Source organism: Seriola lalandi, unplaced genomic scaffold (assembly GCF_002814215.2).
Source record: "Seriola lalandi dorsalis isolate HSWRI2012SDOR001 ecotype SW California unplaced genomic scaffold, Sedor1 jcf7180002054832, whole genome shotgun sequence".
Lineage (NCBI taxonomy): Eukaryota > Metazoa > Chordata > Actinopteri > Carangiformes > Carangidae > Seriola > Seriola lalandi.
Window position 1 is genome coordinate 101058 of NW_019525385.1, and position 17419 is coordinate 118476.

A 17419-nucleotide genomic window follows, 5' to 3' on the forward strand; every position below is an offset into this window, starting at 1 on the left:
GCATAACATTAGCAGTGGTTATGGCCTTTGATACATTACATTATAATTATATTGTTTATTATACACCACATTAATTTGCAAGTAATTCAGCAGATACTTACCCCCTTCTCACATAACTTTCATTAACAGTATTGTGACTGCCAAACAATATGCCACGTGTAGCATTAAAAATACTCTTACAACAATGATGAAATTAGGCTGATTTTGGTTTAGTGCAGTTGAAATAATCATTTCTACAAGTGTGCCAATGTAAAAATACAATCCATTATTTCATCTTTAGTTTTCATCTTTGTGTTATATTTTGGATCTAGGGTTACATGATATACAATAACTATTGGTTTTATCAAATAGGCTAGTAAAAAACACTGAGGCAATTATGTGACTTCCTCCCTACTAACAGAACAAGAAAATGTCAAAAGAAAAAATGTTCTTTTTCTACTTCAAATGTTAAAGTGTTTTTAGTGGCCCCTTTGCCTTTTGTTATGTTGGCAGACAGTAGAGGTGACAGAAAATGAGAAGGGCAACAACTGGGGCCATTGCAATTATAGAGTCAGCATCTTTAACTCATAATCAATTGGGAAAATTTTGTTAACTGTGCAGATTTATTTAATGTGCATGGACATGTGTATGCTTTTAAGGTGATGTGTGCTGAATTTGATATGTATTCTGTGTGATGTGTATCATTGTGTGTACAATGACCACTACATCACAGAAATGGTAGAAAAATGTATGTAAGCAGATTTACAAAAGCTCAAGTGAATGTTTTTGTCACACAGACAAACTGGTTGAATAAAAGCCAAGACTGTATCCTCTAAAATGATACCAAACATAAAATATTAATTTAAATGTATTTATAGTGAACCTAGATGAGATTTATATCATGATGATAGATGTACAGAGTTGTGGGGGTACATTAGACAAGGTTGGGAACCATTGTACCAGAGGAGCAAACCTGTGGGCAAACACTATGTAAAATTTAAATAAGAAAGTACCAATAATTGTTCAAAAGTGCATTTATTTAATTCATTCTTTTGGCACTTCAGTTATCATCACTGGTCACACAGTTAACGTAAAACAAAAGTGAGCACCCCAGTACTACTGTAGCTTAAGAGTTATGTCAAATTTACTGCCCAGCAGAAATTCAAAATGTTATGATTAATGGAGCAGTTCTTAGAAATGTTTACGGCAGTGTGATCAGTAAAAACAACAAAAAAGTAATAATATGATATTTAAGTAATGAATAAATATAATTTTCAGATGTGAGGGAAGGTTAATTTTGGATAATTAGCCTCTGAAATTAATACAAAAAACATTTTAAGGCTATAAATTTCAGGGGAGATCATCAGGAATGGTTTTCTGGTTTAAGGGCAAAAATACTGTTATTATCAGAGATGCTCACAAATTGTTTCATTAGGACAATATTACACAATTAGATGGATAAAATATTTCACATAAAGGTGACATACAGTATAAAGAGATATTACAAAAACATGCAAACAGACAGCACCAAATTGAGACTAACACAAAGCAGCTTTGGCAACAACTGAGATTTTCTGTAAAGAAAGGAGGAGAGAAAGGTTTAATTAACAGCTCAAGGCATCGTCAGTATAATGAATCATTTCAAACATGCAGTAAGCTTTAAATGCTTAAAAAGGTTTTAAAAAATACATTATAAACTTAGAAAAAGGTTCAAGGAGTGGACACAAAATGACATCTTATTTCAAGTTAAAGGTAACCACTGAAGAATGGCACTAAATCATTCTTCTTCTTTCTGGTGTTCTCTTTGTCTGTGTCTCTAAGTCCCAATATATTGCCTCTGATGCAACTGCTCAGGCACTTTATCATGTAGACTCATTTTACCAGATGTCTCATTTCATTTCAAAGTCACAATTTGATCTGGCCGCTCATTTTGGCAAAGGTACCGGGTAAGATTTCAATCTTTACTTAATGTCTTAGGGTTAGCCTTTTTCACAAAATAAATGCATCTGTTTGAGTAGTCTTTACACGCATGTTCAGAGTTCTGCCAGCTCCACACATGAGTGCTAGTGCTTTTTCTCGAGGTAATTTGAGGGAACCCATCCTTTCCTTGGTCTGCCATTGTCCAGAACCTTGCAGTACCACCATCCATTTGGGTTTCTTTCCAGGACCTCCAGACTAGTCCCCTCAGGAAATCCCATGGTCTCCTCATCACCATGATAATCTGCTATGGAGACATACACCTCTCTGAGGTTGTTATGGATGATATGGGGCTTGGGCCTCACAGTGGATACAGGGAGGGCATTCTTCTGAGAGCTGAGGCCGAGGGATTCAGAGCTACCGGTGCCGGATATGTCCCTGTTGGGTAGTGCTATGTTGTTTGACACCAGACTGCGTGGCACCGTGCCGAAGGAGGCATTGCGTCGCACTGTTGGGCTGGCACGAGGGTGATCTGTGGAGTTGAGGGACTCATTTCTCCTGAGAGAGCCGGCAGGACTGGGACCATCCCTGATTGGAGCTGATATGAAGACAGACTGAGGTCTGACAACCTGCTGCTGTTTGGTGTTATTCTGTTTCCGTGAACCGAACAAGCCAGTAGGTTTGGAGAGACCACCTGGAGGCTTTGAGGGAATGGGTGGGGTGACCTTCTTTAGGTTTTGGTTGATATTGTTCAATGCTTGCACCCTTTGTTCATTCTTCTCCAGGCTGTTGGACTTGCTGAGGCTTCCAGGTTTTGTCGGGGTGCCATCAGATTCTGACCCTGCCATGTCATCTTGTTGCCTGATTGGCTCCAGGTAGTAAGTTGGAGCCCAACCCTCTGAATCTCCCCAGCGGACATACCACCAGCCACTCTCCTGTTTCTCCAGCACTTCTACCTCCACTCCAGCGGGGAAACTGAGCTCAGACTCTTGGACTTTCTCATAGGGATCTGTGGTGCGATACAGGCTGGAGCCTTCCAGGTCAGAGTCTCCTCTGCTGCCTTTAGAATAGATGGAGGAGAGATCGGATGTGCTCTGAGACGAGAAGGAGTCCTCAGAGGAGATGACTGAAGCTGTCTCAGAGTCCTCACCTTTAGTTTTGGTGCCATTCTTCAACTGCCCTGTTGGCCGAAGCTGTCTTCTCAAGGTGCTGATGTCCATCTTTTCAGCACTGGAGGCCTTGGCGAGGTGTGGTTTAGGCCTCACTACTGGCTTTAGTTTAGAGGAAGACTTGGTTGGAGAGGATACCTTGCTTTCCTCTCTGTCTTTCTTAGGTCTGGACAGATCTGGGGTGGACTCAGTGGAGGCAGATTTAGGACTGGATGCTTCCTCAGCTTTGGTTGAAAATGGGCTCCCATTCAAGTCGATCTTGAGTTTGTTCCCTGCAGATCTCCAGCCACCTGAAGTTGGGTTTGCAGTCTTGCCAGTTTCTGACAAGACACTTGTCTTGGAGGAATTTGAGTCCCTGCTGCACTGCCTCTCTGGGGTCTCTCTGAAGGGCCGGAAGCCGTCATTCTCATAGATACACTCTTCCTCTCCCTCCGCCTCCCCCTCTGCCTCGTGGCCATCTTCAAATGACTCACCCATTTTGAAGGAGGCACTGTGGAGTGATGAAGCTGGAGAGGGCTTGGAGGACAGATGGGATCCCTTCTCGGAGGAAGTGTCCTCATTCTTTGTGTCCACCAAGGACCCTTCTCCTCGCAGAAACTCAAACTCAGACTCCATGTCCAGATCACCAATGGCAGGAACATCATATTCTGGCTCTTCATACACTGGTCTCCCAGGAGACACAGGAGACTCTGGAGCTTCAGACCCAGGGCTGCTGGGAGGTGCAGTCTCCACTGAGTCTTGTTTTTTGACAGGTGGAGCTGGGGGTGGAACTTTAGGGCGACACAGAGTGCTTGTTCTGCGATTCAGATTGGGCTTTTTACGTTTATCAATGTAGGAGCAGGGTGCCCAGCCCTCCTTCTCTCCTATCTGGACATACCACCAACCACCTGAGTTCTTCTCAATGACCTAAAATAAGTAATAATAAGTGCAAGAAAGGGTTCAGTCTTTATATGAAGACATTTTGAACATGTTTATGATTCATTTCTCTTGTCAAAGGCAAAGTTATTACTGAGCTATGATGACTAAATTGATACATCAAGCGATAGATGGTTGGTACCCAAGTTTAAGATTGTGTTGTCACTGAGGTTTACTTTAAAAAAAGAACTCTTACCTCTGCTTTCTGTCCTCCATTGAAACTGATACCATCAGATATACAGGACTGGAAATCTGCAATGGTGTAATACTCTGCTTCAACTGTAGGGGGCTCTGGTGGGGAGGGCAACTGAAATCCCTGGGAAGAAAGGAAATTGACAATGTTAGACTTCTTGTTTGTGCCAGAAAGCAAATAAGTACAATTGCTCAAGTAATGTACTTAAGACCGGTTTTGAGGTTAAAAGAAACATATGATAATCCTATAAAATACAGTTCAGTGGAAACCTTTTCGACAAAAAAGCAGCGTATGATTGGGGCCCCTTGTCACTTTTCAGACGACTAGGAGTTGTTAGCAGTTCTACCAAAGAGAAATTTCCTCTCTAGACTCCTCAGATGGTTTCATTTAAATAATTGTTCAAGGCTCTGTGAGGTAAAGTTATTTATTATTTCACATAAAAGCTAAGATTAGAGAAGAGTCCAAAAAAAAACGAATATAACATTTTATAGCAGAACTTTGTTTTTCCTTCTTTTCTACCCCAGTAATCATGTCAAAGCCCCTGACATTTATTTTGTTAGTCTTTTACAACAGTAAAGTTATGCTCAGATATTGATGGATCTTTAATCACAATCTATTAATATCATGATTAAATCAGTTGCAAAATGAGTACTTCTACTTTTGATACTTTATTAGAAGTACATAATGTAGTTCTAATAAAATATAGGACTTTTTACATATAATATGGGAATATGGGAATTTCACAGTTTTGTATTGGTACTTTTACTCTTACTTGCTGCTATTTGTTTATATGAAGGTAAATCCACAGATTTCAAAGCCCTGTGCATGTCCATTAATCGGAGATAAGTTCAATACAAACATTATGCTTTTGATTTATCTTTTCCTCATACATTTGTCAGTTTGTTCTTCCAGAACAAAAATTAAGATCTGAACACTGCCATTTAAAATTGCTCACAAGTGGTATACATTTATTAGTAACCATATGTAGAAGCTTTAAAAAATAAATAAATGACTGGTTGACAAGAAGGATGCATGGCTGAAATATCAAACACTGTTACCAGGGTTGCATCTCTTCGAGGAGGAGGTTTTTGCCTGAGAACTGGGGAACCTGCAAAACAATCACAGAGAGGAAAAGACATACATGAAACCAAACACGGTTGGTTTCATTTAAGAATAGATATTTATGAGCCTCAAGACATTTAGGAAAGAGATTTAAAAACAGTTTGACAAGTGGTCTACAGATCGACAGAAATTCAAGTTATGACAGAAACTGAATCTTTCACAGTGACACGACTAACCAATTTCCACTCGATGAGGGGCGATGCGGGCTATCGCTGGTGAAGCAGGCTCTGCTTTGCTTCCATCCTGTGGGGAATTAACGGGGCTGGAGTCAGCACAGGGGATTGGCAAGCTGATCTCCTTCCTGGCCACCTGGGGGCTCTCTGGGACACCTTCAGTCTGCACGTCCTTCTCACTCAAGGCTTTCTTGTTAAGCAGGTTACTGATCTCCATGATGTTTCCAATTATCTCCACTGGGCCTGTAACGGTCTTCTTGCGGGGAGAGAAGTCATCCTTCGCCTTCTTTAGGTAAGAGGCTGGAGCCCAACCCTCTTTATCCTGGTACCTGGGGAAGTAAGTGAGATGTGAGAGAAAACTGATCAAAAATTCCATCATTTTGTAATGGAAGAAATAAACGTCTGAAGCAAGCGAGCAGAGGCTTACCTGATAAACCACCATCCTTCCAGGTTCTTCTGAATCACCTCCACAATAACACCTTTCTCGAAAGCAATTTCATCCTTGCCTTGACTGGAATAGGGCTGCACTGTTACGTACTTCTCTTCTGCCAAAGCCAGAGCAGAGAATGACAACAAAGCTAAGAATTTGAGGGCTGTAAAATCTCTGAACAGCACATCATTGTTGGAAAGAAAAGAAAAAGAGACAGAAGTGCATTTTCTATTAATCTTTTCTACAGACTTATATGACTTAGGACTTATATTTATATGATCATACTGCAGTAGTAAGAGATAGAAGGTTAACAGAGCAGAGGTGTATCTTTTCTTTAACACAGACTGGAACTGTTCTGCTTTCTGGCCATTCGCTCAGCTGCCAGATGTGCATGTGGATGTGTTCTGTGGGTGCGTGTGTTAAAATGTTCTTTGGCACATGAGATTTCTCTAATGTTTTTATGAAAGAGAGAGAACTTTATGATGCAGTGAATAACAACAGGAAATAATCAGTTCCTGTATTTAGGCAAAGAGAACTTGCCATCAGTATGTATTTCTCTGAAGTTGCACAGATTGATATTAGATACTTTTTAGCACTATAAGGTGATGAGAAATCGCTTGTAGTGTTAACATCATTATCATGGACAATGCAATGTGACATTATTGTATTATGAGTTACAGTATGATACCCATAACAAATGAGGAGTACTGGGGCACCCTGGTGGCCTAGGATATGTTCACATTTTTTCAAGTCTATCTTAAAAATAATATTCACATGCCCATTTGTACATTGAATGGAAAGCACTGTTGGTCATTAATTGTACCTCCTGTCCATACTGGCCACAATAATATCCCCTCTTAAAGCAATAGCATTGTAAGTGATGGAAGTCAGAACTAATTTTCCATGTCCCATTTCTGTGCACACATTGATTTCAAATGTTAGCCAAAGCTTCTGCAACGTTCCAGCAGTCTGAGTTAGACAAATCAAACAAACATTACATTACAGTGTTTTTAATACAGAATTCTCTCTTTTTTTTTTACTGTCCCTCCATCACAACTTAACACAAAGAGGAAATTTGGAACAAGAGGGACTGTAACTTTGGAAGACACCCACTTGATATGACTGCCTCAGACTGCTTTAACCTCGGTGCATAAGACGTTGGATTTTGTCGCCCAGCACTTAGACTGCAAATACTTTAAGAAGGGATTTGTTTGCAGCCAGTACGTACAGGACAGTTAACACAGTCAATAATGCTTTCAATGTGCATATCAGCATGGGGGTGTTGTTTTGACAGACATGAAAATATATAACGCTTGGGACAAACCTGAGGACAAGCTGAAGGACCTGCACAGAAAAGCTGTTTCCATCATCTCGCACGGATGTTTTAGTTTTTGCCACTCAGGAAGGAGCATAAACCTTATGACTGAGTAAATACACTAGACTACACACTAAACGAGTCAAGTGGTCAGTAACAAGTGGAGTTCTGGAGGTAGACGATTCTGCGAGGGCGCCAATTGTTGCATGTTCTTTTACCAAAACAAACATGGATTGCAACCAGCAGCCCGCAATATTTATATGCAGTGCAGTTTGTTCTTCAAAGGCCAAAAAAAAGGAGGAAAAAAAGCTCTGCGTTTAGGTGAGATCCTGGATGGAGATGCGTGGGCAACATGTACCATACAGCCTAGAGAGGGAACATGAGGGGAGTGAAAACAAACTAAATTTCAGATGAAGCTGTTTATTTACAGGCATGTCTCCCTCGGGCAACACACATGACGTCCGTGGTTGCATATGTCAGTCGTAAATGTCAAACATGTTTAATCTTCATGAGAACAACTGAAGATTAAAATCGTTGCATATCACACATTGAATGATTTTATCTGCCAGCTGTCAACACCAACTGACCCACACCACAAACCCGGTGCACCACAATTGGATCCGTCGTATTCATAATTGGTTCAACAATCTTAACATGTGTTAAGGCAGGGGCCTTAAGGCACCAACCATGAACTGCAACATTCCCGGTTTTTGATGTTCACCATCTCTCTCTCCCTTCATTTCCTGTCATCCCTGATCAGCTGTCCAATAAAGGTGTAACATGCCCATAAAAAACTAAGGGAAACCAGGAGTACGCCATAATATCAAGCACTTTAACATCAATTAATTGCTTGTGTTTACAAAGGGTATTGAAGAAGGCCAACTACAGCACATGGGTCCTAACAGTGTCCTTGGCTTTGTGACAGCAAGCATCTCCTAACTCAGCACATAATAGAGAGCAGAGGCTCCATGCTGATTTATGCATTCCCATGAGGCCAAGGGCCAGAGCAAAGACCTCATTTCCTGTCATTATGGCAATTCCTGTCTAAACACACACGGCGCAAGTAGAAGAGGTGTGTTGAAAAAGGAGAGGAGCACATAAAGAAGCGCTGTCCTCCAAGCTGGTACACAGGAATCAACATTCTGGTGACACATTATTCCATTTTCCTTTTCTCCACCCATTTCCAGGGTTGTGTAGGAGCTGAATGGGTGTGGGAATAATTCCCTTTATTTGCAAAAACTAAAGTAGGCTCCATGGGTAAAGGATATTCCTGTACGCTTTATTTTCCTTATGCCTGGTTCTTCCGGCCTCTTTGTGTTGGGGCTGGTAGAACGTTTTCCTCTCACCAACCTCTTTCAAACAATATCCAACAGTGCAATGAAGGGAAACTCTGAATCAGATGTTATGTTAACCACAACATGCATCGCCTGCATCAGTGTTATAAATTATTCTTGTGGAGTCAGCAAAATAGCTGTCTTTTTTTTTTTTTTTTTTTTTAACACAAAGCAGGATTTCAGTCCTTGGGTGGAAACAACTCTCTCTCTCCACTCCAGAGAGCAGCATCCACTGCCAAGTGCAAAGTTTGGGCTGAACTCAATAGCCTATCCTCACTCCTCTGTCAGTAATCCAAATGCATCTCCTGTGAAAAAAAAAAAAAACCTTTGGCCTTGGTCAGGAGAACATGTGTAAGTGTGTGAGAGAGAATGGGATTTTCTTGCTAACCAAGTGAGAGATTAAGGCTCTTTGTTTATCTGTCAATATTGGTTGCTATCTCCACCACAGCAGGATAAATGTCTGTTTCTTCCACACTTGGTGGAACACACACTCATTAGAAAACTACATACACGCTTCATTTGCTCATAAAAAAGCAAAATATGGCTCTAAAATGCAGCATAAGGCATTCCAGAGCCTATTATGCAACTACTTTCAGATGAGTGGGTAGTGTGATTCTGAGAAGATTGCTTTTGGCACGTGGTGTTTAATTATAATGAAAATGCTTACATGGAGCAATTTTGTAACATAATTTGAGCTTAGCATCAATAATTGGTGTATATAAAGTCGCTGATTTCACCTTTGCTTTCCAAGCTCATTTCATATTAACGTCAGTTAGTGGTTAGTTGTGGTGGATTGTGGCTCATGATGAATGCATTTGCTGGAAGACAACACTGGATGCAAGACTGAGCAAATATGTGCATGTGGAGAGGGACAAGTTCAGCCGCGTGACCATGTGATAAGAGGCAATAAATAAGTCAGGGTGAGGAGAACAATAACAAAGGGAGGGTGGGAAGGGGGAGGGAGGGGAGGGGAGGTGATGCAGCATCTGTCTCAGTTCACCTCGGCTCTGCTGCCTGCTGATGACACCCCCCAACGTCCATCTCCGGTCCAGCCTCTTCAGATGAGCCTTATGTCGCTTAGTAACTGACAGACACACATGGTGACCAGACAAGGACAAACAAACAAACATTTGAGACATGAAGAGCAAGCACAAATGTTACACAAACACACGGCACATGTGACAAATGACATGGGTCCAAACCAAAAAGAGCCCCATTATTAGCTACATGGAGGACATGAAAACAAGACCACAAAGCAAAACACGGTGGACGGTTAGAGTGGATGGATGGATGTTACAGAGGAAGTGTTAAACCAAGACATCTTCTCTGTGGCTTGTAATTAGGATGTTGTTAGCATGGTTTTCCCATCCTGTCGTGTTAGAGCATCTGGGACACACATTGCTGCCGCAGGAATGCCATCCAATTAATAAAGCAGCTGAGGGTGCCGCTGGTGGGAGTTGTGCATGTCAGAGGGTCTCTAACTGGCAGTTCGCATCAGCTGTAACGTTGACAGATACTGCGAGAGTGTGGTATTAATATTCTCATTTCAAAAATCCTGGAAGTAATATGTTTATTTTTGTATAAAATATGACCAAAAGAAGGAAGAGGAGGATCTGTGTACACTTCCGTCAGACATCTGAAGCTGTCTGAGCCTTCAACATGTCTGTTTTTTTTTTTGGGGGGGGGGCTTTTTGAAAGAAAACTATCATGAATTCCATATCCAGTTTTTCAGAAATATGTGCTTCAGTGTGGCGGCACAGACTGCTGGACTGACAAAGAGATGCTTAATGGGTTTCATGCCATTCCCATAACTGACTAGTCACATAAACACTAATTACACTGACAGATTGTCCTCCCGAAACCCCCTGGCAGGAAACTCCAGTTATCTTTGACTGGGTAGATAGGAGAGTTGGGTGTGGACGCTTACATTCAGGTATGTGTGTGTGTATTTGTGCCTGTGTGTGCATATACAGTGTGTTGAAATCTTCTGTTAAATATATATTCTGTAAGTAAATCAAACTGGGAGAAAAGGGCATTTTAACATATCACACATATTGCGAAAACACCCTGTAGCCTCTCTCGCTCTCACTCTCTCTCCCCCTCCATCTTTGAGTCATAAGATATACAACACCAAGGGGATCCTGCGCTCCATTGTTATAAAGTACACCAATTGTACAGCAAAAGACGTGTTGGCTAGGGTGCTGGAAAATCTTGATGTTTGTTTGGAAGTGTAATACGCATCTAAATTATTTCCGTGCCTCCAGTTTGTTGGGTTTTCTCTTCACACAGTGCTGCATGAATCTCAACAAATAAACTGCAGTGGCTGCACTACCTGTCACAGCTATCAAACTCTAAGTATGTGACACTAATTGAGCTCTAGTGCCCTGAGATTAAAATGTTTTCTCCACTAATACTGAAGAATGAGACAGTTTGATCTGCTGGCTCTAGATGGCTCGATAACCGCATCTGACGGGGCTATTAAGATGATTGCATGATTGGACGCAGTCTTCAGCTGCACACGTCGGTATTATAACCTGGCGGAGCAAACTCTACATAGGTGTGTTTCCTATCAGGATTTTGGATCCCTCTCTGACTCGTGTAAGCGCATGAAACTTAACGTCTACACTCGTCTACTGTGCTGTAACTTTTCAGCGATTCACAATGATAAGCAGACATTGCATGAAATAGCATAATTCATATCAGAGCTTGCTTTAATTAAAGATAACCATGATATAAAGAGCACAACTCATGAAATGTTCTCGTGTTTTATTCCTTTCTGCTGATGGAAACACATGCCTCTTTCATGAGCTCACTCCACGGAGGTCATATCACCTAATATTGCTCTGGATCTTTACTGTACAGTGCATTACTGTGCAGCACGTCACTTCGGTGGTTGCGGTCTGGTCCCTCCTGGAACTCCTCCTTGCTGTTTAGCCAGTGCTGAATCTCCACTCTGTTCAAGCATGCTTATGATGGCAGGCAGACAGAGAGAGGTGTTCACACCAGACTGGCGTCAGACATTAGCGTAGGCCGGCTGCGGTGAAGTAGTACGGAGCGAGTTTGCTCCATTTTGTCACAGATCAAAGGCTGATGATTGAGGGCAGAGGTGGTGTCTGTGTGTGGGTATTTAACAGAGTGTGTGTGGTTGAATTTGTGTGTGTGCGTGTGGGATTATTTGTGTGTGTGCGTGTGGTATTATTTGTGTGTGTTTGTGTATGTGTGTGTCAGAGGCAGGAGGGATAGCAGTGACTTACCTTCCCCAGCTTTAGAGGCGCCCACCTCCAAGTCATCCCGTGTGCCACTGTGGGAGTTGAGATAGGTGGCAGGGACCCAACCCTGCTCCTCTGCCGTGCTGACAAACCACCAACCTGTGGAAACATACAGAGGCTGAAAGTTGACAGGACTATGTAGGTAGACCAAAGTAATCAGGTGCATAGTGCGCAGGATGTTTAACAAACACAGCATGCATTACAAAAGCAGGGTCCAGTGAGTACAGCTTAAACTTTGAGTGTAAGTATTAAAAAGTCATCTTAAGTGTAGAGAATTTGTTGACATTTTTCTTATGAATTTGGATCTGCCTCTCTGCCTCAGTACAGAGCACACATAATAAACCTCTACAAAACTGATGAAAACGATCACAGATGACATCCTCTAATCTGACCATAGATCTTCTAGTCTGGCTTAAATTCCCTGTTAAATACTCATATCTTTGTTTTAGTCACTGAGCCCTGATTTGATAAAACATATCAAATCACAGGGATGAGCTACAAATGAACATGAACACGAGGAACTTGATTGTGTTGCCAACAGAATCTATAACCACGGTCAGGGCCAAGAACATCAGAGGGAGCACCGCCTGGCTGAAGCTCGAGTCATGACACAATCTTGTTCAACCTGCATTTCATCAGGTTCCTTCATGATTTCAGTGGGCAAGACTTTACTGAGGTACTGTTACAAGCCAAAATATCACTTTCCTGGGTTGCAGCTGATTTGATTGGGTTCCTCTGGGTATGACAACATTTCTTTGACAACTGCTTTATGACAAACGCCTCAACTGGAGAGGAGCACATAGAAATTGATGTTTCACTTTAAAATCGGATTTTAATAAAATGAGTGGAATACAGGGACCCCTTGTGCCAGATAAGGTGTGCTGTGTAAGGCCACGTGGCAAATGCAAAGAACATATGTGCATTAATCATAACGTTTTAAAGTTACACAAAAGCGTCACCCTGCATGTGTGAGATGGTGTCAGCTCCCTGCAGGAGACCTAAGTGACAAAGCTGGCACAGAAACCTGTCCTATATGTGGTATGCCACATGTACGCTATTTGTTGTGGTAACAGGGATACAATATGGCTGACAGCTGTCTGAATAGCCCGTAAAGACGAAAGGAGTGTTCCATCACTCTTTCACAGCTGGTCCAAACCTCCAGTGTACATTTTCCTACAGAAATGGTGTGTTATGAGGTAGTTTATTTGCACACTATTAATAAAAAGAAGCAGAATATAAAACGATTGACAGGAACAGAAAGAACTTAATGAATGATATGAGGAAGGATGAGGCAAAAATGTGGGATGCTAATATTGAAATGGCAGCAAAAAAGATTGCAGATGCCTATATTTGGCATTTGTGATTCATCTGTATTTAGTGAAATATGTTGTAATTATGCTCTTAATTTTCAATTAGACAGGTAGCAATTCAATTAGATTAAATGGGGTGTTGGAATTGGACAAGGAGGCCCTTTTCATCAGTGATAAAGACCTTTTTCATTCTGTTCTGTTGGATCTGCTTCATGCGGAAAGATTTTTTTGTAAAGTCGGTGAGAATTTGAAAAAAGACAATAAACAAAGTTCACCCCTGCTGGATAATGGCATCTCATCTCTCAGCAAAACAAACCGGAGTGGAGATCCAAACCTCTGCCAACACTGAACAATGCCTCAACGTGCTATTGTATTCACAGACATCATGATTTCTCTACAATTTATTGATAGCTGCAAGGACGCCCTTAGGATTTGGTATCAGAACCCTTCCTCCCGGATCATGCAGTGATTATGGTTGTAAAACCGTTTGTAATTTTTGCAATCCCAAACTGTGATGACTAACATAACTGAATCAAATTGTTCCCTGGTCGTATCTATCGATAAATTTATCTGGGATGTAGAGGAACTATCCTGCTGACAGACTAAATGGATGACTGTCTCAGTGAAGGCAATAACTGAGAAAACATTTCCAGGCCTTTTTTCTCACTTCAAAGTGCAATGTCTGTGATTCATGCGAAGGATGATTTATTTAATTGATGAATTTGCTAAGCTACACGACATAAAATAATCATCAGCTGTGCAGTGGGGCTATTTTGCATAGAGTTTAGGGTGGGTCCAGATACGAGGATGCTGTTAGTATCTGGCTCTGAGCACCATGCTGGCTCGGCCTCGGGGATGAAACAAGCCATGTAATGTGCTCAGTCTTTGCACCAAAGCTGTGGCTTGAACAAAAGCCCATGTTGGTAAATGAGACACCAAGCAACAAGCTACAAAACTAACATTCAGAACCAGTGGATTCAAAACAAAGACTTTCGCCTTTGTATTAATTTGACATTAATTTGACATTATTTTGCAACACTTCATTATGTCACTGAAAACATTTAAACCTGATGTGTCGTGTTTAATGACCATCAAAGAGCAACATCAACTACATTACTGCTACGTGAAATCAAATTGACCATTATAGAGAGATCGGCTTGGCACAAGTAGAAAGACCTGCGTCAAAAAAATCCATGCATTCGAAATTCCCATTTTCAGCTTGTCAGCTGGAGGGAGGAGGGGGTGGGTAACATCATTTTCACCTCAGCAAAGTGACACTCAAAGAAATGTAAGCAAATACAAGAATAAGGTGTAGGAATGTAATTTGGCTGTAAGTCTAAATATACATATGCAGCAAAGACGCACTGTCACTTGCAAAGGCCTGAGTAAATATATGCTGTTATTGATGGCTTGGGCTGCCTTGCCTGTATTTTTCAACCATCCTCCCATATGGCAGGTGCTTAGGCTGAATTCGCTGAACCTCAGAAGAAGCAATAAAAGTACTTATAAAAACCCACACACATTACACAAGTGCTGATTTCCTGGTCATGGGCAGGTTTCTATCAGAAAAGGTTGCAATTATGTGAAATGTAGAAAAAGAAAAACACTTCTAAATGTGAAATGTGTCATGCCTTTCATCGCAGGCAGTCATTCGCAGAGTGTTTCAATTTTGCACAAAAAGCAGCTCCATATCCATGTATATGGGCAACACAGAACGACAAAAAAATCCAAATTTCAGAAACTATGTTGTGGGCATAAACTAATACATCAACATGTTATGTTTAGGGATTGAGATTTCAAATGAAACCCACCTATTAATTTCACATATCTCACTTTATGTTGTGGAATATTTCTCCATGAGGGCTGAGAGAGGAATGTGATTCTTAAGTTTTGGATAATTTCAGCTTCATATTTGACAGCGTTATCATTTGTGCATTCGTCATGATGATACAGACCTTCAACTGAGGTCATTACAAAAGAAACAGCTGTTTTATGGCTCTCCTGCTGCCAAGGCAGCAAGTCTGCAGAATTGCATAATGCGTAACATTTAGATGAATCATACTGTTAGGTTGCATGGGTTTTTCTGTAATTAGTTAATCTTCATTTTACCACTGTATGACCTAGAGGGTTTCACCCTTGTACTGTTGCGTATTAAGATCTCTGTAGTCAGACATGAGGGTTTGAATGTAACATCACAAATAAAAGAAATCCAATGATGGAAAAGTGTCAGTAAAGCTCCTGCAAGGTGAAAGAATGAAGTTGTGGATTCAGCTGCTGAAAGGCAAAATGGCAGATAATGGAAATAAAATTAGGGGAGGAACGTGTTCTCTCCTCCTTGTTTCCGGATGGCAGGGATTAGCTGTACAGATGTGGGAGGAACGAAGGTGAAGGAAGCACACCCTGTGTCTGGAAATATGTGTGTGTGGGAGCACTATGTGTATCCGTGCATTTGTTTTCCCACAGCAGACAGAGCGTAGACATACAATACGACACCACACCTGTATCTTTACTCTGTGTCAACATGTTTCCCTTCCTCGTTATCCACGTAAGGAAAAGTTAAAAAATCTTGGAAAGTTGCTGCTGAGTTTGAACCACAGAGGAAAAAAAGAGCACCGCCAAATGCTGACTGGCAATACACTTTGCTACACATTATTCAATATTACGATTATAGCTACTTAGTCAACATCCTGAGTAAATCTAAAAAGCTTTTAAAAGTTTAGTTTTGTAACCCCAACAGTTTTGGGGTCAGTGGTTGCATAAGACAATAGCTAAACCCACAAGCCTCTGAAGGAGATGTCATATAACACCATCACACCGTAGGATTACAACCACAGACATCAACCTCAAATGTCACAGCCTTGAAAAGGAAGAAGCCAAAAGGTTTGTCTTGACAACACCGGTGCATTGCGCTACAAGGGCACCATGAAAAACTGGATGTTTTAAGCAGCAGCGAGTTGTAACTAAGTTTATGCCTCAGTGGCCTGATGTGAGGCACACAAATCAAATCGAGTCAAATGTCTGAAAATGATGATGGCAGCCTAATTTAGACAGCATGAAATATATGGAACCAGATTTAAAGCAAATGTTTGACATCTTGGGAAATACACTTATTTGCTTTCTGCCGGAAAGCTAGATGTGAGGTCGATAACCAACTTTCATATCTGTCCATTACATATAGGGCTACAGCGCAGCAGTCAGTTAATTTAGCCTAGAAGAGCTAAGAATGGAAACAGGGTGAAAACAGCTAGCCTGCTCTGTCAAACGGTAATAAAATCTGCCAGAAAACGTCATACTATTCTTTTAACTAAATATGAACCATGCCTTTCAAAAACCAATTGCTTGTATGATGAAGAAAAATCAATGTTGGTTATGTAAGCTGAAAGTTTTGCATATGTGGAAAAAAAGGATGAGATAAACATTTCTGCAGAGGGAGCATAAGACATGTAAACAGATGCTCGGTCCAGACTTTTATGGAGCTGTCCTCATAGGCTCACTTGACCTACAACTGCAGATACAGTGAACAGACATATAATGAGAGCGAGCAGCATTTCTAAGCTCTGTTTGTCTCTCATACGGTATCTGCCATCTGGAAACTCTATCAGCTTTAAGACCCATGCTTCATTTTTACTGTAATCAACAACAGATTCTCAGCTGCAACAAGAGACTAGATTTATGCCATTCTGGGTTTCTCCTAAGGTGTCTGTATAAGCTATAAAACAAAATTGTGATCTGTGTATGTAATCAATCAAGTCTGATACCTACGTAATGGTATATATATCACAGTGATTGCAATGCTACTTAATGTCCTACTCATCCCTATAAATTTATCATTGAGACATAAACCAGAAACGGTACTGCAATTCTAAATCAACATGGTTTTGTGCTTTGGAGTAACTCTGTAATACTCACAAAAGATTTCTACATACAGTATCTAGCATAAATATGAGAAGCACAGATCCAGCAGCACAAGGAGGCTTCTTTTTTTTTCACAACCTGAAATGATGAGGAATGCAGTGGCTCAGCAGTCCTGCAGATATCTGACACCACTATTGAGTACAGCAGGAGAAAACCCCATTCATTTCCAGCTTCTGTATTTATTAACAGTAGATCCAGAATCAAAGCACAAGGGGGGGAAGGTATCCAGCCCAATGCACACACTTCCAGTTTTCATAAAACACTGGGTTTCAATTACCTGGGAGGCGCTGGTACGAGCGGGAGGAGGCGAAAACGGCACAAAACGACTTTCAAGAGCTAATGTTGACCTAAGAAACGACCTTCACCCCCTCCCCACCC

The 17419-nt window shown here is 41.2% G+C and overlaps 1 protein-coding gene across 2 annotated transcripts in view; it reads right to left on the reverse strand.

Moving 5' to 3' along the window:
* Positions 1-998: 998 nt before the first annotated feature.
* LOC111670020 (SH3 and PX domain-containing protein 2A) overlaps positions 999-17419 on the reverse strand; it is a 51893-nt gene continuing 35472 nt past the window's right edge. Inside the window, exons 8-14 of one of the 2 annotated variants that reach the window (XM_023426556.2) lie at positions 11802-11915; positions 9548-9631; positions 5896-6013; positions 5472-5797; positions 5232-5281; positions 4177-4296; positions 999-3971 (exon numbers count right to left, since the gene is read on the reverse strand). In XM_023426556.2, the coding sequence (XP_023282324.1) occupies positions 2043-3971; positions 4177-4296; positions 5232-5281; positions 5472-5797; positions 5896-6013; positions 9548-9631; positions 11802-11915 (2741 nt within the window). In that variant the 3' untranslated portion in view covers positions 999-2042. The remainder of the gene's footprint in view (positions 3972-4176; positions 4297-5231; positions 5282-5471; positions 5798-5895; positions 6014-9547; positions 9632-11801; positions 11916-17419) is intronic. The other variant, XM_023426557.2, reaches the window with a different exon arrangement.